Here is a 23540-nt window from a genome sequence, read left to right as displayed (position 1 = left end):
TTATGCTACAGCACTGGAGTTGTTAGCTAACACAGTAATTTAGAAGTTCATTCTGAGAAATACTGTGTAGAATGGAAGAGAGGTATGAATATGAAATTATAGCAACGTAATATTATTAACATAGAATAAGTGTTGTTGTGAGCTGAATGCACAAATGCAGTTGGTGATTAGAAGTAGCATCATGTAGTTTACATCATGCTAACATTTTAAATCAGTTATGTATTATCCAGAGAAGGTGACATAGTACCCTGAAATGACCGGATTTATTAATATTATTATTTTAATTTGATTAAAGTTAAAATTTATTATGTTCATTCAGTGAATTGTAGATTGTTTTCCTAGGATCATTTGAGAAGTTATGAAATTCTGTTTTAGATCATGAAAGGAGGGCTGAGTTGTTGTTATTTGGTTTTTAGGAGCATTAGCAACTAAGGCCATATTGCTCCGGGGATATGCGGTGGTCATTCCCTGACCTTTCTGTATCCTCCGTATTTGGTGGTCACGGGCTCGAACCCCGGTCTAATCAAGAAGTGTGTGCTACACACTGCTGCTCCTGCCCACCTGGTTACAGAGGTGCCTGAAGGGCTGAGAAATATATATTGTTCAGGAATACCTCTGTATGTGAAGCAGATGTATTCTTGAAGTTTCATATTATCTCAAAACTTTGTATATTGAATAACTTATGTACTAATAATATGTATTCCCAGTCTTTTTAATTTACCATTTCCTGCATAAACACCATAACTTACCATATGTATTTTAAATGAAGAATTTATATTGAAAATAATATACTGTATGTTATTTAAATTAAAAAATATATATATTTTATGAAAACTTTATTCACACTCATTAGTATGGTCTTTAGTCTTATATACAGTCGGTAGGTTGTGTTGCCCACAACTGCAGTTCCACATGTCTTCAGTTGAGAACAGGTGTGGAGTAAGCTGCTCAAAAAAAAGTTGAGTATCCATTCATAGCAATAGTGTAGGTCAAAGCTATCTTCGTCTGTTGATGAACTAAGAATGACACTGTAAGCAGTTGATTTTATTAATTAACAGTCCTCTTGATGGAAAAACTAATTTTTACTGAGTTAAATGATTCTTTATTTTTAGTTCTTATTTACTTTATCCCTCCAGTATTATAATGTCTGTTCGAGAAACTTGTGCAGACTGGCTTAGAGGAACAGAACCTCAAGAAGATCCTGCCTTGAAAGGGAAAAAAGATCCAGAAAATGGCTTCGAAATTAAAGTACCAAGAAGAAATGTTGGTCCTTCTAGTACGCAGGTTATTTTCTTTTCGTAATTTATTAAATTGTGTATTCATTTAATGATGTATTTTTATTTTATTTTGCCATTTACGAGGGCCACCCGAATACTAATGGCCTCAATTTCCCCCCCCCCCTTACTCTGTGGTGTTGCATACAAAATTTAATGGTGTCAGGTGAAAATTTAAATATTATTGCCAATATCCTGCAAATTTTAACACTTCATGCCAGGTAGCAGTATTAGTGTGAGAAAATGGGGGATGGTGGTGTATTATTGAGTTCCTGCATGTCATGAATGATGCGCTCATTGAGATTCACTGACATTTAAATAATGTTTAAAGACTGGAGATATGACAGTCACTGTGAGTACAGTTAGGGTTAAATGAATTGGTGATGATGGTAGTGGGTTTTAAGAACATGCCACTCACACAATGCAGCATTAAGGCTGCCCTCACGCAATGTAGCAGTGGTGGAAACTCAGGAGAGAGTGGGTAAACTGATTTGTGAAGACTTATACATTGTCCTGGGAAATGTGTGTGAAGAGGCTTTTTAATGCATTGAAATTTTATACCAACTGGGTTCCACAAATGCTAACACAAGATTGAAAGGAGCATCATCATCATCACTATCCTAACAACTACTTGTACCTGCGCTTCCTGAGCAATAAGCTCATCCGCGCTTTATTTCTCTGTCCTATCAATTTTAATCTTTTGATCCTTAATCATATCCTCCGTATGATAAATCAAACATTGAGGGTATGTTGCTACCCCTGCCCCAAAGAGGCAGATATCCACTATCTAGAGCTCAGTTAAACTTTAAACTTCAAAGGCAAACTTCTATAAATTGTGATTCTTGTTCCAGCCAAATTAAAACTCTAAACATTTAAAATTCATCAATATATTTTTGTATTTTGTATTTTATACTTTTTTTCAACATTTCCTTTTTATACAGGGTGGCCACTGAAAGACTGAATGATATAAAACAAAAATAACTTTTACAAACACGTTTTTTTAATTTTTTATTATTTTATTTGGAAATATAATTAATGGATTTTTTTTAGTATTATGTGTGAAAAACAACATCCCTCAAATGACCACCATTTTCCTGCTCACAAATACAGGCTCTTTCCACAGCATTTTCCATGACCGTACGCAAGGTTTTAGGTCGTAAACGTCGGACTCGAATGGTCTCCTTAAGTTCTTGAATTGTTGGAGGTTTATTTACGTAAACCCGTTCTTTCAAGTAGCCCACAAGAAGAAGTCTGGAGCCGTCAAATCAGGTGAACGCGGAGGCCAAACAAATTCAGCATTTTTTGAAATTGTTCGTTCACTGAAAATTTCTCGCAGGAGGTCCATCGTCGCCCTGGCAGTGTGCGCAGTAGCTCCATCCTGTTGGAACCATACCTCCTGATTATCTTTGACCGCTGGGCATAAAAAAAAATTCAAGCATTGTCCTACAGGGCCCCCCCGTTGATTCTTTCTGGCTGACCTTCCTCATTTTCAAAGAAATGAGGAAGTGCATTTTTGGGGATGCAATTGATGCTGATGTAATTCCCTTGGATTCTCAGTACCCCAAAATCTGCAGTTTTGTTTTTTGCAGTTTTTTCTCTGCTAGGTGTTGAAATCGAATGGTGTACTGCAGGCGCTGCTGAGTATCTTGGGGTAGTAAAACTTGGACCATTTGGATCTTGTATGGAAACATTTTTAAATCCAGTTTCAGAATCTTCTGAAGCAATGTTCTGGCGATGCCTAGTTGAGCAGAGCGACGATGGGTAGAGGCAGATGGATCCTCAAGGACACTCTGCCATACAGCTTCCACCGCTGCATCAGTGCACACAGTGCGCTTAGGACCTCTTCCCAGAAGATCGCCGACTGATCCAGTTCTTTCAAACCGGGCGATTAGGTTCCGAATCATATTATCGCTAGGACATACTCTTACTTTAAAATGTTACCAGTATTTTCTCTGAGTTTCAATAATTGATCTTTCACTGGAATAGAAAAACCCAATGAGTTTTACTCATTGCTGGACATCATACATAGCCATTTTAATTCCTCATTTTCAAAGAAATAAGGGGCTGATAACTCTTTCAGCCATAACACCGCACCGAACAGTGCATTTGTGGGATGCAATTGATGCTGATGTAATTCCCTGGGATTCTCAGTACCCCAAAATCTGCAGTTTTGTTTGTTGATGTACCCGTTTAAATGAAAATGGGCCTCATCACTCATTATCAAGTTGTTATCTCTGGCTAGGTGTTGAAATCGAATGGCATTGCTGGACATCATACATAATAACCTGTAAAAAAAGAAAATAAAAGGATTGAAAATGAACAAGTTATGACTTTTTCAAACCCTTCAGTCTTTCAGTAGCCACCCTGATCAATAAATTCCAATTCCAACTAAATCTCAACTCCATAAAAAAAAACACTATTTATATATATACAAATTTTTACAATTGTCTAATCCTGCTTACTTCTCTAGTGAACTCAGCAAAAGCTTCATTCCATTCTCTATTCTTAAACATGTCACTCCAGGTGTATGAGTTGGAGCCAGTCTGCCTAATTAATATATTCCTTGGTATATCATATCTTACACACTGCCGTAAAATATGCTCTGTATCTTCTACCATCCCACAAATACACATTGGATTTTCTTCTATACCAAGCTCTACCAGTCTTTTCTTTAACCCATGTCCAGTTATTAACATTGTTTGGAACATTCCTAGACCAGACCGAGATGAAATCTCTTTCATAGTTTTCACCCCAGGTAGAAAGGCAAAGATAACACGCCCCTTAGCAGAACTGCTCCATCTTTCCTGCCATATACAGTCTACATCTTGCTGTAACCTTTTCTTTTCTACTTTCAAATTGTCTTCCATACTCTCTTCCCTCTTCTCTACAAGATTTTATTCCCATAAGTTCTATTCTCTTATTATTCTTAATCGCATATTCCATTGTCCTTTTAAGTATAATCAAATCCACTGGTTCCTTTCCTGCAATAACTTGTGAAGCATCATTTGAAATGGTTCTGCAGGACCGCGTCACAGCCAGAAGGGCAAATCTCTGTGCTGAAATAAGACTTCTTTTAATGTGACTATTAGTTACTCTATGACCCCAAGCCCCACATGCATATGTCACAATTGGTAGAAATATACATTTATAGAGGAGGTCTAAGGACTTGCCTTTCACTCCTCATTCTACCCTTGTGACTTTCCTAATTTTTAAATAAATCATCCTCACTTTATCTCTTAATTTCTGCATGTGAGGCAAAAAGGACATACTTTCATCCACAAACTCCTAGGTACTTGACCAAGGGGCATATGCTATCGACATAACAAATATTTTTGTAGTTGGCCTTCTTTCACTGAGCTTCCCTTTGAGCAGAACCATGTGAGTTTTTTTCATCGATATTTCCATTTTATGGACCTCAGCCCATTTCTCCACTTCTCCCATAGCCCTCTTAATTCTCTCCTCCAATTCTTTTCTAGACTTTCCCACCACCACTATTATTAACAAATCATCAGCATATGATACTGGTTCACATCCCACCCACTCCAGAACCAGTAGCTCATCCAATACAATATTCCAACTATAGGGACCTATGATTGAGTCTTGTGGAACACCTCTTATTACTTCCTGAGTAACTTTCCCATATTTCGTTACAATTGTAACTTTCCTATCTTTAAAATAATCTTTTAAAACTCCATAGAACTGCCAAGTACACTTCATTTTTCTCATTCTTGCTAGAAAGCTTGGCCACCACATACAGTCAAATGCCCCCTTAAAGTCAAGAAATATACCCAGGACAGGATTGAAAGGAGCAGAGAGAACAGGTTTTTCACAAGCTTCTACTGTAGTATGAGACCATGGACACCATTTTCTTGATAGCAGCATCACTGTTTGTTTGTTTGTTATTTGGTTTTTAGGAGCATTAGCAACTAAGGCCATATTGCTCCGGGATATGCGGTGGTCATTCCCTGTCCTTTCCGCATCCTCTGTATTTTGGTGGTGACGGGTTCGAACCCCGGTCTAATCAAGAAGCGTGTGCTACGCACTGCTGCTCCTTCCCACCTGGCTACAGAGGCGCCAGCATCACTGAAGATGAGAGCTGGGTATGCAACTATGAACAAGAGTGAAAGCAGCAGTCCTTAGAGTGTAGTTACAAGGTTTTACTGATGAAGAAGAAATTGAAGATTCGGCTGTCTGCTAGAAATAATATGGATGAACAAAGAAATAATTGTGTTGGACTTCTATTGATCCACTATTAATAAAATTTGTGATAGCTATACAAGTTTGTTTAAAAGGCCTAAATATAAAATTTCATGAAAATCCACTTGTTGAGTTGTTACGTTTGGATGGATGGATATGGTGAAGACAATAGGCACTATGCATATATAGTAATGCACTTAAAATGAGTAAAAGAGCAATGAATTTTATGCATGAACTGAGAAGTTTTTTCTGCACATCTACTACATTGTTATTCATTCCTCCAACTAGCTTGTGGTAACAAATATAACATCCAGTGCTGTATATACTGTATATGGATAGCCTATGTGATTTGTATGAATAAAAGAAATAATAATTGCCAGATTTCCATTCTTCTGATTGCAATGAAGCTTGAAAAGGATCCATAGATTATGAGACAAATGAACCAAATGTAAAATTTCAGAAAAATCCATCTACTGGGTGTAGAGTTATTATATGTGTATGGATGGATGGATGGACAAAGAAATAATAATTATTAGATTTCTATTTCTCTGATTTTTATTAAATTTGGGATGGCACTACAAATCTTTCTAAAAGGCTCAAATATAAAATTTCATGAAAATTCATCCACTGGGAGTCAAGTTGTTGCATTTGGACATAGTGAAGGCAATAATCAGGCCAACAATAGCCACAGAGGAAGTGGGAGTGGATGTTTCCTCCTGTGAATTATTTTGGGTTTTTCAGTCTGCACAATCATCCTGTTAACATACACAAACTTTTATAGATATAATACACATAGTTGCAATATGGCTAAGGATGCTAATGTATTATACAGGGTGTCTCAAAAATATTGGTACAAATGTTTAGGGAAAGTAGGTAACATCTAAAGGAATGTGAATCGCATAGGAACCCATAACCGGAAACGTCACCGTAAGTCGGTAGATGGCGGCGTTCTTCAGTTCGCGAGAGGGAAAATTTCTGGTTTACTCATTCAAGCAGTAGTTGCTGCACGAAGAGCATGCATCGATATATGAACTGTGAGCTTTAGCATTAGCATTAGTAGAGGCATTTGATGCAAGAAAGCAAGCTTATGCAGCATCAGCCAAAAAAAAAAAAAAAAAAAAAAGCTGAGCCTTAAACTTATTTAGGCTATCAACTTCCACGACAAGGGATGGAAGTCTGTTCCAACAACCAACCACCCGCTGGCTAAAGGCAAATTTCCGCACATCTATCCTACGTCTGTCTTTCCTCAATTTGAATTTATGCCCTCTCAGGTGATTATTCTGAGCGAGAGGAAGAATCCCATCAGCATTGAGCATGCTCAAACCATTCAAGGCTTTATACACCTCTATCAGATCACCTCGCTGGTGCCTAGTCTCCAGACACTGTAATTTGCAAAACTTAAGCCTTTCTTCATAAGAGCACCCCTTTGGTCCATTCACTAATCTTGTTGCCCTTCTCTGTACTCGTTCCAGCCGTTCTACATCCTTCTTGAAATGAGGCCTCCAGACCTGTATACAGTACTCTAGGTGTGGCCTGACCATTGCCTTTTACAAGGGAATAATCACCACCTTATCCCTGCTAGAAAAATTCCTATATATAATTGACAATACACCATGAGCTACTCTTGCAGCCCGTCTGCACTGCTCAGAGAACTTCATATCTGCCTGCACAACCACCCCCAGGTCCCTTTCATTCTCTACCACTGTCAGTGTAGTACCACAGAGTTGATGCGTTGCTCTGGGGTTGCTGTTTCCCATGTGTAGTACTTTACATTTGTCAATGTTAAACTTCATTTGCCACCTCTCAGCCCATCTGCTCAACCTTTCCAGATCCTGTTGCAGCAGCATAGTGTCAGTAGTGTCCTTGACAACCCTGCCTACCTTTGTATCGTCTGCAAACTTCGACATTAAGCTTGATATACCATCATCAATACCATTTATAAATACAGAAAACAATAATGGACCCAACACTGAGCCCTGAGGGACTCCACTAATAACATTAGTCCACGACGAGCAGTGTCCATTGATTACCACTCTCTGTCTTCTCCCCTTCAGCCACCCCTTTATCCACAGCGGCAATTTGCCTCCAATGCCACACTGCTCCAATTTGTGCAGCAGTCTTCCATGTGCAACAGTATCAAAAGCCTTTCTAAGATCCAAGTATATAATATCAAAGTTATTCCCTGCATCCAGTTCCTTTGTGACTGCATCATAGTATCCAATCAAACTGGTCAGGTAAGACTTTCCCTTAACAAAACCATGCTGTGTCCGAGCTATAACTGAAGTCTTGTCTAAATGATCCTGCAGTGCTTCTTTAACTAGTGCCTCCATTAATTTTCCTGGAACGGAAGTTAAACTCACAGGTCTATAATTACTTGTGTCAGCCTTTGATCCTCCTTTGTGAATTGGGGTCACATTTGCACATCTCCAGCGTGTGGGTCTGTGGGTAGCTGGCAGGCATGCACCTAGTGTATGGATTAGCGGAGGGCAATGGACGAGCTGCTCAACGAATTTATGGAGAACGCTTCCCAGACAGACATGTACCAGACCACCGTTTGTTTGCGCGTGTGCATCAAAATTTGTGCAATTATGGGTCATTTAGAGGTAACAGGAGTAGTGCGGGCAAACCACGTTCGACGCGAACTCCCGCCATTGAAGAAAGTGTGTTGAATGCTGTCCAGAATAATCCTACTACCAGCACACGTGCCGTTGCCTCTGCCTTAGGAGTGTCTCGTTGCAGTGTACAGAGTGTCTGGCACGACGATTCCTTACACCCCTTTCATCTCTAAAGGGTTCAGTTACTGCTCCCCCAAGATCATCCTGCATGTGTGGCTTTTGCACAGTGGTTTCTCCAAGAAAGTGTTCAAGACTTGAATTTTCCAGCCTATGTTCTGTTCACGGACGAGGCTTATTTCACTCGGGAAGGCTTATTCAATCAGCACAATGCTCATGTGTCGGCTCACAACAATTCACAATAAATGTGTGGGCAGGTATGGTCAGTGACTGCTTAGTCGGCCCATACCTATTATCATCCCGCATGAAATTCGCTAAATATCGGATCTTTCTTGAACAAGTTCTACCAGGGTTACTTGACGATGTTCCAGCAAATGCGAGACGCGACATTTGGTTTCAACATGACGGGGCGCCTTCCCATTATGGAAGGTGTGTTCGTGACCTTTTGAACAGGCGTTTTTGGCGCCGATGGATTGGCTTTGGTTAACCCGTTGCCTGGTCCCCACGCTCACCTGATTTATCAAGCCTTGATTTCTTTCTGTGGGGGGGCCCTCAAATGTATTGTGTATGAATCGCCTGTGGAGACGAAAATGGATCTCGTGGCGAGACTCGTCTGCGCTGCTGCTACTGTCAAAGAAACTCCAGGTGTGTTCGACCGTGTCCGCCAATCCATGCTGCGTCGGTGTCCTGCATGCATCGTGTCTCATGGTGGAACCTTCGAGCATCTGTTGTAACATCATGAAATGCATCCATCTCGTGCTCCATTGTTAATATTATGTCAAATAAATGTTTGCCACTAATTACTGTCTTGTGTCATTTCTGCTTCTTGTGCCTCTTCTACTGTTTTCCCGTGATGTTTCTGGTTATAGGTTCCTATGCGATTCACATTCCTTTAGATGTTATCTACCTCCCCTAAACGTTTGTACCAATATTTTTGAGACACCCTGCATATAAAAAATAACAGAACAATAAATAACAATCTTCATTTTCTAGCCCTTTTCCCCAGTTCATCACTTTGTAGCATGCATTTATCAATAGCTTCCCAACTTGACACTCCGATTTCTAGGCAAAATGATATATCTCTTTTGGGGATTACCCTGACTTGTAATCTCTCTTGGCACAAGCACATTTCAAATATTGCTTCCTCTGCATCTAAAAAACTTGGTTTTCTCTTTCGCTCTCGGCGTTACTTTTCTTCCAACCAGTTGCTCACTCTGTATAAATCGCAAATCCACCCTGCCATGGAATATTGTTCCCACATCTGGGGTAGTGCCCCCAAAACCTCTCTCAGGCTTCTTGATTCCATTCAGAAGAGGGCAGTTAGGTTAATTAATGATTCATCTCTAACAAAGTCTCTCCACTCTCTTTTTCATAGACGCACTGTTTCTGCTGCATGCCTCTTCTACAGATAATTCGATGGGCACTGTTCTTCTGAATTGGCTTCTATAATTCCCGCTCTCTCTCTTTCAAAACAGTCCGAACACATGCCGCCACCAGCCAACATCCATTTACTGTCCAACTGCAAACCCACAGAACCAACTTTTCATCTTCCTCATTTATTCATTCAACTGCCGTTTTCTGGAACAACCTTCCTTCATACATATTTCCTGAAAATTACAATCTACAGAAGTTCAAGTCCAATGTCAACAAATATCTTCTTTCGTCTTCTCAACCTCCAACCCAAGCATGGTACTAAGTACTATAGGTTCTAATACCTCTCGTGTTTGGTGTTCACATAAAAAAAAAAAAAAAAAAACAATTTTATCCAAAGTCACATCCAAAAAGAGGCTTCCTTGGGGAGATCATGGAGACTTGGAAATCTGCACATGAAGCCAAAACCAAATAAAAAAACAGTTGACAGTCATATTATAGCTAACCATACCACAGTTTGTTGCATTTACAGTTATTACTGTAGATTCCAGTTTATTTAATTTTATATTTTACAGTAAGTTTATTTTATATTTTATTATGAAATCAACAATAAATGAATGATATTCATTCAACTTTAATGAAACAAAAATAATATATATTCAACGTAACTACCACAAATTACTTATTGCAGAAACCCTAGAGATGAAGCTATGTGAAAATCCAATCAATATCTGTAGACCTTTCTTATTATCCGACAATTGGTCACTTATGCACATGCGTGAAGAACATCACAACATAAGACAAAAGTTTCGGATTAATTGTGTGTTGCTGTTATTCCTGTGAACATGTTGCTTCGAAAAGTTTTAGTCCGACTTAAGGAATGAAGAGAATAATTGCTCCGTATTCATTAAGCCATTTAGACCTCTAAATTTTAATGTCAATCTACGTAATATTTTCCTTTCTGGTAGAGGTATGGTGTTTGTAGACAGAAGTTGGGTTGAGCGCTCAAAATTGAGACCGAGGGATCTGGAACACTACTGTTCTTACAGTGGGAAAGATGTTTCACATTTTTTATAAAATTTATATCGCCCTTAACAAAGAATTGTTAGCGAGTTGCACTAGGAGAGTTGGTTGGAAAAGAAGCATTCTATTTGAAAAATAAAGGTAATCCCTGTTGATTTCATAATATAATAGAATATAGGAATTATCAAGCAATTAATAGCTCTCTGTTATCAAATTTATACTTTATCTCTGTGTTTCCTATAAATATGTATTTGCAATTATTTTTTCCTTTCTTATTTGTGTATGTTACCATTGTGGATGACACCCAAAGAGGAGTTTCAATGTATTATTCCCTTCTGAATCAGTAAATTAGTTTTTCAATGCACTAAGTGTTTCATTATATATATATATATATATATATATAAAGATGGTTTTGCAATGATTCGCCTGTTGGTATTTGTGACAAGCAGACATATCTTGGTGGTACTCTTCATAGTAATTACAAAGAATTAGAGATTAGAGAGGATTAATGGAGTACAGTAGGATTACAGAGGGTTTGAATATTGCTTTTAAATAATTTATTTAGTATATTTTGAAGTTTATTTTGATATAAGTTTTTTTCATGTAATAGTTTGATTTTTATAATATTATAATATTAATAAAATAATAAGAGGAGTTTACCTCAATATAGTGCGTAGAACACTTCCTTATGATACCCTCCAGAAATTAAAACGGAAAAAACGAAAAAATCAACAACTTACCGGTACATTAGAGTAAGATATAAATAATTAAATAATCAATTTAACACAATTCAAATCAATTTAAAACAATTAAAAATCAAATTAACGCAATTAAAAGAATCTAACGAAAATATTCAAAACGATTTTTAATCGTTTTGAATATTTTCGGGTAAGAAGGGAAATCGTTTTGAATATTTTCGTTAGATTCTTTTAATTGCAGGAAGGAAAATCGTTTTGAATATTTTTGTTAGATTCTTTTAATTGCGTTAAGGAAGGAAAATCGTTTTGAATATTTTCGTTAGATTCTTTTAATTGCGTTAATTTGATTTTTAATTGTTTTAAATTGATTTGAATTGTGTTAAATTGATTATTTAATTATTTATATCTTACTCTATGTACCGGTAAGTTGTCGATTTTTTCGTTTTTTCCGTTTTAATTTCTGGAGGGTATCATAAGGAAGTGTTCTACACACTATATTGAGGTAAACTCTTATTATTTTACTAATATTATTATCAACGTAGAACATATTGAGTAGTACAGCTCTGATTCATACTATCTAAATAATATTATAAATATAATTTTTTGAAAGTTACTTTCATTGATATTTAGTAAACTTTACAATGGTTGTTACAAGATCCCCCTTGAACACTTCATCAGAGGGTATCATGACTCATACTGAAATAGCCAATGGCGATTTCTGGGTGAATCATGATTTTATCCTTTGAAGAACATGTGGCATGTATTCCAAGTTCGACCTAGTGGATAATAATAGCTCACTGGGCAATTCTTTTCTTTGTCACCATTGTACGGTTCAAAGACGGGTGACTTGCCTGGTGAGATTGGCAAGAGCTACTTGATGCTAAGAAAGCTCCAGGACCTGGAGCTTTCTTATCATCAAGATTTGTCAAAATCCTTCTGGCATCCTTTTGACAGAAGACCACAGGAGGCATTGAATGGAGTGTGTGGGGAATGGTGGGAGATGTTTTACCAAGATCATTAATATTTGGGTTAAAAGAGAAATGGAATGCTAGCAGGTCAGCTTTATCCTTGGCTGAAGTGACAACAGAACCATCTGGTTTTGACAGAGGTTGGAGCAGAGATGGGCAAAAGGTGCAGCTAATAGCTTAGGCAAGAGACCAGAATGCTCGGCTACCATTAGGGCAAGAAGCAAATTTTCTACTCTTACCCTGTTTAAAATCTAGCTTTGGACTGATTAATGACTGCTTTACAGTTGTTGCGAGCTTTGGTGTAGGCAGAAAATGAAAGTGAAGAATTCGAAACAAGCCATTTACGATATGCAACATTCTTCTCTTGAACAGCCTTAGCACATTTATTGGAAAACCAAGGTTTAGATAAAGGACGAGATTTTAGAGTGGAGTGTGGAATAAAGGATTCCGTTCCTACAAGAATAATTTCACTGACACGATCTGAGCAAATGTTGACATCAGAAGTTTTGAAACAGTAGTCTGACCTTGAAAAAGAAGAAAAGAAATCTTGCAGGTCATCCCATTTTGCATTCTTGTAGTGCCAAACAATACGAGGTTAGGAATAGCCATTAGATAAAGGCTCCATTGGAGAAGAGACAATCACCAAGTTGTGATCTCAGGTACCTAAAGGATCACTCACTTCGACTGTGTACTTAGAAGGGTTGTTTGTGAGAAAAAGATCAAGCGTGTTGGCTGTATGGTTAGGATTGTCCGGTATTCCTGTAGGTAAATGAACAATCTGTGCAAGGTCATTAGAAATTGCAAAAGCCTCAGCATCTCAACCAGCTGGTTCGGTGTGACTAGAAAACTGAAGCTAGCTGGAGTTGTGAACATTAATATCACCATGGAAAATTACCTCACTGTTAGGAAAGTTGGACTGGAGAAAGTCAAGTTGCAAAGAGAGGAAGTCAAAGAGCTCCAAGTGATTAGTGGAGTTGGGAGAATGGTAGAGACAACAGATGAATTTAACACACTGGGGTAGAGAGATTTTAAGCCAGAGAGAGGAGATTCCAAATTACCAAGTCTCTGACAGGGAATATCGGAACAGACTCATGCACAAGTACCACCTTTGAGGCGAAAGGAATCATACAGCAAATAGTTTGGGCAACTGACATGAGCGGCTGTTGAATCAACCGATGACTGAGATTTTGTCAGAAACATGGGGTTTGGCAGACTGCAAGTGGAAATGGACATCGTTGAAATTAGAATTGAGAGCACGTATATTTGTGAAATGAACTAGTAAGTGTTTGGGAGGTTTAGATCTTTCTGCAGATAAGCTTACTCTATTAGTTGACAATTCGTGGTGTATTCAATAGTAAGAAAAAGTGGGGGGGACATGCTGTATGAAGTAATGAAATATTTGGATATGGTGTACAAATGGTAAGAATATACCCAGATCCTTGACATAATGTGGCCTCGACAATGCCCCCCACATACACACTACTCGGACTCCCTCCGGTCACTATCTGGCAGAGTAGAAGTAGCATGATTATACACTAGCTGATCCAGAAGCCTCCTAAAGAGTTACCAATAGGTTCGGTCCGGTGTACTAACTAGCAGCTGGCCTGCGAACACTGTTTTAGAGCTGTATCCTTGAAATATAAGGAAGATTGGATTTCTCCATGATGTTCATCATAACCTCAAAAGTAATCAGTCATACTGCATGATGGAAGATATGGGGAAGGGTTGACTGGAACTTAGCTCTGCAGACTAAACATGGGTTCCACCACTTCAAGCCTCCAATAAGCAAAGTGGTGGTATTGGATCGGTTGATGAGAGTCATTTACTACCTAGTATTGCCTAGTGACACAGATGGGCGGCATTCCTCCATGTGGTGTGGGCGCCACACCTCGACCCCCACTTATGTTGGTTCAATACTGGATGGTCACCCACAGTGTGCTTGTGCATGGAGGTTATACCCAGGATTACTAACAGTCCCACCATTGTGAAGGTGCAAGCAGAGGATTTGGCTGTCACAGACCATCTGGACTTCGCCGAAGTTTGGTCTACTTGACTTGAATGTCACTCGAATATCAGTTCCATCAGCGCTTTAGACTCTCAGGTAGCCAGTACAGCTTGTCTGGCATATCTGAGAGAATGTTTGTGACATCCTCAAAGACCTCAAGGACTTAGCTTCATTTCTGCATTAGAGGTTCGGCATTAATGTGTTTAAATTTGTTACAGGTGAAAAAAATGGTTGGAAGAACGGTCCTTTACAACTGTTAGCTGGCCAGGAAACAGCCCGGACCTGAATCCTATAGAGAACTGTTGGCATTGTGTGGAATCTGCAGTTGCCAGAAAGAAATCAAAGATTTTTCATGAACTTCAGGAAGCCATAATTCGTGTTTGGAAGCACGAACTATCAATTGATTACCTTTAGAAATTGATCTTGTCAGGACCAGAGGCGGTGCAAATAAACATTAGTTTGCACCTGATGAACTTTTCGTTTTGTTTTCCATTTAAAATGATAAACTGAAGCAAATTGAGCACTTCTGATAACTTTCTTGAGGGGGGGGGGATACAAGGACTAATAGATTAACAGTAGCCACTGACAGAGGTGAAAGTGATTCTTGCACTGCTTCTATTGGAATGAGCAGCAGCCTGGAAAACAAGATGCAGGGTATTTCAGAGACTGCTGGAGTCATTGCGGTACAAGTAAACACGTGGGTTGTGTTAGGGTAGCTAAGAATAGGAACAGGTGAATGTATACTTGCATATACATGTGACCGCCGCTTAACGCTGATAATTTGTTCCGGAAAAACAGAGCGCTAAGTGAATCCGCGCTAAGCGAGCGCCGCCTTACCATAAGGTAATATATGCATTTGTAAGTTGCGGTCGGTGCCATAGGATATTTCCTAATCAGTAATAAACGGTAGTGAAAAGATGCACAAATGTCGGTCAAAATATTTAATATTCAAATATTTATACATTTAAAATATTCTGCATTACATACGTATATACTTATGTGGTAACTACTTACGTATCAAAATTAAACTTAAAATTCCAATTAAAATCATGAATTTAATTGATCTAAATCGATTTAATTTAAATGATGAATTTAATCAAAAAATGTGTCGATTTTGGGTTGGCCCTCTTCGAAATAAACTAAAAGGGGTATTAATTTTAAATCCCCCGCAGCGTTACCACCCAACAATAAAGTCACCTGATCCTTCGCCGCTTTGAAACCTGGCATGTTTTTTTTCCTTCTTTCAATATAAAACTTCTTTTAGACATTCGTTTCCACAAAAGTCCTGCTTCATCTATGTTATAAACTTGTTGAGAAGTATAACTCCCAATACCTCTCTTCAATAATTTTAACAAGTTCTTTACTGAAAGTTTTGGTTCCTTGATCTGCACTTGCGGCTTCTCCCCAGATTTTAAATCTATTCAACCAGCCCTTACTAGTTTTAAATGGTTCCACATTTTTTTTTTTTTTTTACGTGAGTTTTCTTCAGGTCATCACATTGGCTAATCTCTCTCGCTCTCTCTCTCTCTCTCTCTCTCTCTCTCTCTCTCTCTCTCTCTCTTTTGTAATATTTAACTGAATTCTGCATTGGATATTATCTTCAATAAAATTAGTTAGTCTTTCCATTTCAATCCTAATAGTCGGCCTAGCACTAGTTGCTTGCAGTGGAACATCTATCTTTCCCGCTGCTAAAATTAATTCTTTATTTTTTTATAATTGTTCTTACAGTTAAACTCTCAAGTCCTAAATTATGGCACACATCCGCTTGTCGTTGACCGGAATCGATTCCCTTCAAAATGTCTAATTTAATTTTCAAATTCAGTCTTTTTCTTACATTTATAGTCTTCGTACTGCGCTCAGACATTGTTGCTTTTTCATTCTTATCGGCCATTATTAACTCTTCGAAAATGTAACTGCGTTGGTTGCATTAATTATGATACAATGTTCAAGTAAACTGTCCGTTTCGCACAATGTCTAATACTGTACTGAGTGATGACTAGACTTCGAATAAATGCATATAATGTAAATATTACAAGCAATATACTCGATCATTTTTTAAAATGTTGATCTCGGAACTACATAACAACTCACTGTACTGCAATTAAATTAGCGTGCGAGAAAATTTAACTGAGCGTGGGAAAATTTCTCAAGTTGGCGTGGGAAACGTTTTAATGCTGTTTTGCTATTCATTTTCAAGTTATCGACTCCATCAAATGAAACGATTTTGTTAAATATGCAAAAATGCAATCTGTAAAAGAGCGTTATAGTGATCTGTGAAAGCGTTATAGTCATACGGGTTATAATATAAGAACAGCGTTATAGCGAATCAGCGTGAAGCGAACCGCATTATAACGAGGGCCTGCTGTATACCAATGCTAGGAGTTTGGTAAATAAATTTGATGAATTTGAGGTATTGCTCAAAACTTCAAAGGCAGATATTGTTGGGATATCAGAGACGTGGTGTCACACAAATATAAGGAATGCAGAACTGGAATATGGGGAGTACAATGTGTACAGGAAGGAAAGACAGGATAGGAAGGGTGGAGGGATTATGCTATTAGTTAAGAAACACGTAAAATCCGAGGAAGTGAAGTCAGTTGACATCGCTGGACAGAGCAGTGTCGGGTCAGTTTTGTGTGTTATAGGCCTAATGACTGTGATGAGTATAATAAGAAACTGTACAGTGAAATAGAGTGGGCCAGTAAGTCAGAGAGTCTTATAATTGGGGATTTTAATTTCCCAGTTATTGACTGGAATTCGTGGGTTGGTGACTCACACACTAGCAAGGCTTTTGTGGATTTATTGGATGATTGTTTTCTTCATCAGCATGTTTGAGAGGCAATTAGAGGAAGTAATACTCTTGATCTGATTATCAGTAGCGATTCTTCATGCATTAAGAATCTGCAGATAAAGGAACCACTAGGTGGCAGTGATCACAGTGTGCTGAAGTGGGATTTACTCAAAGGGGTAACTACCATCAGGGGTAAAGGGAAGGGTTTTTGCTTTCGTAAATGTGACTACAGTAGTCTGAGACAGTATTTAAATTCCATACAGGGGACCAACTGATGATGTTACCAATAGCAAATTCAAAATGAAAAGCATTCAAAGAAATAATCTTGGTAGCTGCTAGACTTTTCATACCAACTAAGAAATATTGTTCAAGATTTAGGCCAAAATGGATGTCAGATGAACTAATTAGACATATGGCAGAGAAGGAAAATACATGAGAAAGATATAAATTAATCAGTGACATGGAAGCTTATGATAGATATAAGCTGGTCTGTAACCAATTCACAAAGGAGATTAGGCAGGCAAAGGCAGATTATGAGAAATCTTTGGCAAAGGATGCAAAGAAACAGCAAAGAGTTCTTTACCTATGTAAACTTTAGAAGGAAAGGGATGAATCAGATTTGTACACTGGATATTGTTGGTTCAACTGTTGATGATCCTGCTCAGGTGGCTAACAAACTAAATGAGTATTTTGCATCTACATTCACCCATGAGGTGGTATTCAGGGAGGGGAATGCCAGAGGTGAATTAAACTATGGCAGTGAGCTGGATGAATTTGTAATAACTGAGAGGAAAGTACAGGAAGGAAAGACAGGATAGGAAGGGTGGAGGGATTATGCTATTAGTTAAGAAACACGTAAAATCCGAGGAAGTGAAGTCAGTCGACGAGGAGAAATTGTTGAAGATAAACATAAAAAAGGCAGCCGGCATGGATGGGATTTATCCAGTTATATTAAAGGAGGCAGCAAAGGAAGTAAGTACACCCTTAGCCATAATTTGCACATCTCCAGTTCAGGTACCCATGGACTGGAGATGTGCAAATGTGACTCCAATTCACAAGGAGGATCAAAGGGCAACACAAGTAATTATAGACCTGTTAGTTTAACTTCTGTTCCAGGAAAATTAATGGAGGCACTGGTTAAAGAAGCACTGCAGGATCATCTAGACAAGACTTCAGTTATAGCTCGGACACAGCATGGTTTTGTTAAGGGAAAGTCTTACCTGACCAATTTGATTGGATACTATGATGTGGTCACAAAGGAACTGGATGCAGAGAATAACTTTGATATCATATATTTGGATCTCAGAAAGGCTTTTGATACTGTTGCACATGGAAGACTGCTGAACAAATTGGAGCACTGTGGCATTGGAGGCAAATTGCTGATATGGATGAAGGGATGGTTGAGTGGGAGAAGCCAGAGAGTGGTAATCAACGGACACTGCTCTTCATGTACTAATGTTATTAGTGGAGTCTCTCAGAGTTCAGTGTTGGGTCCATTGTTGTTTTCTGTATTTATAAATGATATTAATGATGATATATCAAGCTTAAAGTCCAAGTTTGCAGATGATAAGAAGGTTGGCAGGGTTATTCAGGACACTAATGACAGTACGCTGCTGCAACAGGATCTAGAAAAGTTGAGCAGATGGGCTGAGCGGTGGCAAATGAAGTTTAACATTGACAAATGTAAAGTACTACATATGGGAAGCAGTAACCCCAGAGCAACATATCAACTCTGTGGTACTACACTGACGGTGGTAGAGAACGAAAAGGACCTGGGGGTAATTGTGCAGGCAGATATGAAATTTTCTGTGCAGTGCAGACGGTCTGCAAGAGTAGCTCATGGTGTCTTGTCAATGATATACAGGAATTTTTCTAGCAGGGATAAGGAGGTGATTATCCCCTTCTATAAGGCAATGGTCAGGCCACACCTTGAGTACTGTATACAGGTAAGCTTTCTTTCTTGCATCATATGCCTCTACTAATGCTAATTTCAGCCATAATTGTCGTGTTTACCAAAACTGTTGTATAAAGGTTGCAAATGTTCATTTTGGAATATTTTGAGTGCACCTGTCAAATATTACTTAGCTTTGCCTTAACTATTAATAAATATCTTTTGTTTATATTTCTATTTGTGATGCTAGTCCTTAATGTAATATACCTTCGCGAAAAAGGGTTAGAAATGATAAATTCCTAGGTTATGCCCTTTCTTTGAACACTAGTGTATATTTATTTAATTTTTAAATAAAACCACGGTAACTTTCTCCCCCCTCTGAGTGAGCCCCCAGAGAAGGAAAAAAAAAGGCCCATCTTTTGTCAACATCAGTGGGTCAGAGTCTAGAATTGAGACAATGCAAGCTCCATTGGGATTGGCCCACCTTCCTGTGGTGTGGACGAGTATCCAGAATCATCGGTCCAGGTGACTGATGCTACCGGGTAGCCAAGATGCCGGAACAGAACACATACATAATACACGCAAACATACTCTATTCATTTCTGGCCTTTCTACGGTGGTACTGTTCTTCACAGAGATACGAGGCAGAGATGAATTGATATTCCAGGTACCACCCATTACAAAAGTAATCCTGTCTATCCTTTTGTGTGATTCATTTTGCCCTACACTGTGCCATCAGGTCACTTTTTGAGAAGAACTTGTATAGTGATTGACATAATTGTACTGCTCTCTAAGTACTGTGTGATGTCAAGTATCATCTTCTTTGTGTGATCACCACCAGCCCACACTGTTGACTGGCAGGATGGATCCATGGACTCTACTGATTTCGCCATATTGTGGTCCTCCTATTAGCGTGAAACAGGAGGAACCGTCATTCTTCAAACCTCCCAACGTGTTTTTCCGATCCTCCATTGTCCAGTGTCAGTGCTTTGAGCGTGGCTTCTTGCACTGCACTGGCAATTAGGCTTCTTCATTAAAAGATGGAATATAAAACTGTTACATTGCTGATTCTTAGGATATGTCTCTTAATGTCACACTGTTACGCTAGACTTAGTGTATTAGATCTCATAGAATAGTGTTGTAAGCCATAGACTGAAGATCTCTGTCTAATAGATTGAACAAATGATGAATATTAATTGTAATATTCACTGTTATTACACTACACTTTGTCTGTTAGGTCTCATAGAATAGTGCTGTAAGTCGTCGATTGAAGATCTTTGTATAATTGATTGAAAGGCTGTAGCATTTAAGTCAATTATAATAGAGTTTGGTGAGATTTTAAATTTTGAATAAATGTGAAATTTTGGAGAAGACATTCAATGGAGATTTTATGCAGTATCTGAAGACCTAGTGTTTCAGGTGCGTTTTTTATTAAGTCCCCTCCCCCAGGAAAGTTCTCAGAAATTCTGATTAAAGTTTTGTACATTTTTTTCCTTTATATTTTAAATTGATAATATGAATTAAAAATCAGATCTATTCTTTAAAAATTTTTCTACTTCATGTTTATTAAATTTAAATTTGTTTTACCAGCTGTACATGGTACGTACTATGCTAGAATCACTGATAGCAGACAAAAGTGGAGGAAAGAGAACTCTTCGCAAGGACATCGATGGACCTTATCTAATGGCTATTGATGCTTTCCATAAGGCCTCCTTTTATTGGAACTATCTCTTAAATTTTAGCCGTACGTAATTACATTTTGGTGCAGTTAGTAAATTTTTAATAATATTCTTGATGGATTTAATTAGCTGTTTATCAGTAAACTTTTGCTGATAAACAGCTAATTAAGTTTGGTTACCTGTGTTTATTTTATATTACTATTTTGTATGCAGAAGCTAAATGTTTTATATTCAAAAAATCTACACAGGATTTGAGCTTCCTAAGAAAAGTAGTCACTGGGGATGAAAGTTGGGTGTTTGTCTATGACTCCCAAGACCAAGGGTGCAACCATTCAAATGGCACACAAAAATATCCTCATGACCTGAAAATTCTTATGCAATGAAATCTAACATCAAAGTCATGCTGATCGTTTTCTTTCAATGATGAGGCCATAGTGCAACACAAATTTGTGACTAGGGGTAAAAGCATTACTGCTGCTTACCACGTTGAGGTTTTGATGCGCTTGCGTGAGAATGTGAGAAGAAGACAACCTCAAAAATGGAAGGAAGGCTGGATCCTGCACCGTGACAGAGTATCCAGTCACATGGTGATAGCATTTCAGCAGTTCTTAGCTCCAAAAAAAATCACAGTCGTGCAGCAGCTCCTCCTCTCCCAACCTTGCACTCTCTGACTTCTGGTTGTGTCCTAAACTGAAAATGGGGCTTCAAGGTTGTTGTTTCTCTACATGATTACACTGTGATCACTGCTGCCTTAGTGGTTCTTTTATCTGGAGTTTCCTAATTCATGAAAAGTCGCTGCTGATAATCATCAGATCAAGAGTTTTTCTCATTCTCTCTCTCTGACATGTTGGTGTAGAAAATAGGCATCCAGCAAATCCAGAAAAGTCTTGCTATTATGTGAATAACCATCCTACAAGTTCAAGTTATCTTGAAAGTTAAAATATACCATTATAAGACATCCTGAATTTCAGGCCCACCCTACTTGTCTTTATAGTTGTTCGTTACACTCATCACAGTCATTTGTGTATAACGTGCACCTACTCCTGTTTTTGTCTTCTTGGTGCCTACATCACACGAAACTGACTCACAATTGCACTGGCCATTCTCATCGACTGGGTGCACTGCCTTAGATTAACCGAGAGCATAACTGCTCTCCTTTCTTCCTTCCTGTCCTGTTGATCATTTTGTGTGGTTCATTATTTTTTCCCTACACTTTGCCATCAGGTCACTTTGAAGAGAAGAATGTGTATAGTGATTGATGTAATTGCATTGCACTGTTAAGTATTGTGTGTCATGTTGAGTATTATCCTCATCCTTGTATGATCTAGTGTTGGTGTGGTTTGTTGTGCTGCACTGACAATTAGGCTTCTTCATTAAAAGACAGAATGTTACCTCTGTCACTAAGTATAACTTGTGACAAAGGTAACATTCCATCAATTACCTTCTCTGTTCTGAGTCTTGTAACTAAACCTTGGACGTGACATTTGAACTGCATCATGAAATTGGCTTCTACCTGGATTATTATTTATTTTTTTTATAGCTAACTCTCACTGTAGTAGCCATTGTGATTCTTTTATCAGTAATAAGCACTTAGAATGGTGATTGTGGGTGGCCCTCCTCCATGGGGCAAGGATGGAACCAGTGAAGTGCAAATTCTGCACCTTATTGGGCTGAGGCCAGTCATTCAATATGAAGGGCACAATGCTGCACTACCCAAGCACATTCACCATTACATTGATCTTTTCTGAGTACACACTCTTTCACATACACATAGTGGAGTTGTCATACATAGTCTGGCTCAGGACCACTTTTATACAGTAAATAAATAAATCCTTTCTGTACTCACCATATTCAAATTCTTCATCCCTTATGTCTGAATGGCACCATGTCTCTCTGTAGTGCCTGAATTTGATAACTTAACCAGCACTTCAAATTCATCAAATTTGTTTTAAGTACTTCTAGCATTAGTGCACATGTAAATTTAAATGCACCTGTTTTTACTCTTAGTAAACCTAACACAGGTCATATATTTGCTTGTCAGATCCCTGGCAGACATTGTAATCCCCAACACCTTGCTTTTCCGGCTCCTGCATGTTTTAATAGAAACAGTGCAAGAATCACTTTCACCTCTGGTTGCAGCTGTTGTTAATATATTAGTGTGTGTTTCTCCAAGCTAGCAGTGTTCCACCTAACACTGCTTTGAAGGCATCAGCAAATATTCTTGCATCTCTTCTGTTTAAGTGTATTCCACCCTGTAAAAAGTATATTCCGTTAACAAGTACAAGCCATGCTGAGAAAAATTCTGTCCCATGAGGATTACACACAGTTTCTCCTGGGCTGAATTAATTGATAAGCCTCTCATCATTAGGCGCCTCCGTAGCCAGGTGGGAAGGAGCAGCAGTGCGTAGCACACGCTTCTTGATTAGACTGGGGTTCAAGCCCGTCACCACCAAATACGGAGGATGCGGAAAGGTCAGGGAATGACCACCGCATATCCTGGAGCAATATGGCCATAGTTGCTAATGCTCCTAAAAACCAAATAACAAACAACAAACCTCTCATCATTTACTCCCTGTTATTATTTCTGTGTAGGATTGTAGACAATTTGAAATTTAATCCTAATTCATGACTTTTTTTCAGTATTGTTCTGTATTTTTTATATAAATCCTCAGATTTCCTACTCTTAATACCATCAGTACCAACAATATCATCTTTTCTGCCATTAAAACCTGATTGCTGCTCCACATTCCACCTATTGTTTTTCAAAATATATTTCCCGTTTCTCTGACAGCGGAAGTCAATGAAAATAGCTACTTGCTCTTTGACTAGCACTTTCTCTGTGGAAGATTTCAGTGTGTTGTACGATAGACAAGTGTAGTTTCCAGCATCATACTGAGCAGCTGAGTGCTTG

General features: G+C 38.4%; 1 protein-coding gene across 2 annotated transcripts in view; it reads left to right on the top strand.

The window, feature by feature from the left end:
* The window catches only part of Cyfip (Cytoplasmic FMR1-interacting protein Sra-1), a 425647-nt gene that overhangs the window by 216650 nt on the left and 185457 nt on the right, over window positions 1-23540 (top strand). For both annotated transcript variants that reach the window (XM_090369296.1, XM_090369295.1), the window contains exons 13-14: window positions 1137-1284; window positions 20541-20694. In XM_090369296.1, the coding sequence (XP_090225422.1) occupies window positions 1137-1284; window positions 20541-20694 (302 nt within the window). The remainder of the gene's footprint in view (window positions 1-1136; window positions 1285-20540; window positions 20695-23540) is intronic.

Source organism: Mastigoproctus giganteus, chromosome 3 (assembly GCF_048544385.1).
Source record: "Mastigoproctus giganteus isolate SK-2022 chromosome 3, ASM4854438v1, whole genome shotgun sequence".
In the NCBI taxonomy this organism is placed as follows: Eukaryota; Metazoa; Arthropoda; class Arachnida; order Uropygi; family Thelyphonidae; genus Mastigoproctus; species Mastigoproctus giganteus.
This window is presented reverse-complemented; position numbering and strand designations above follow the sequence as displayed.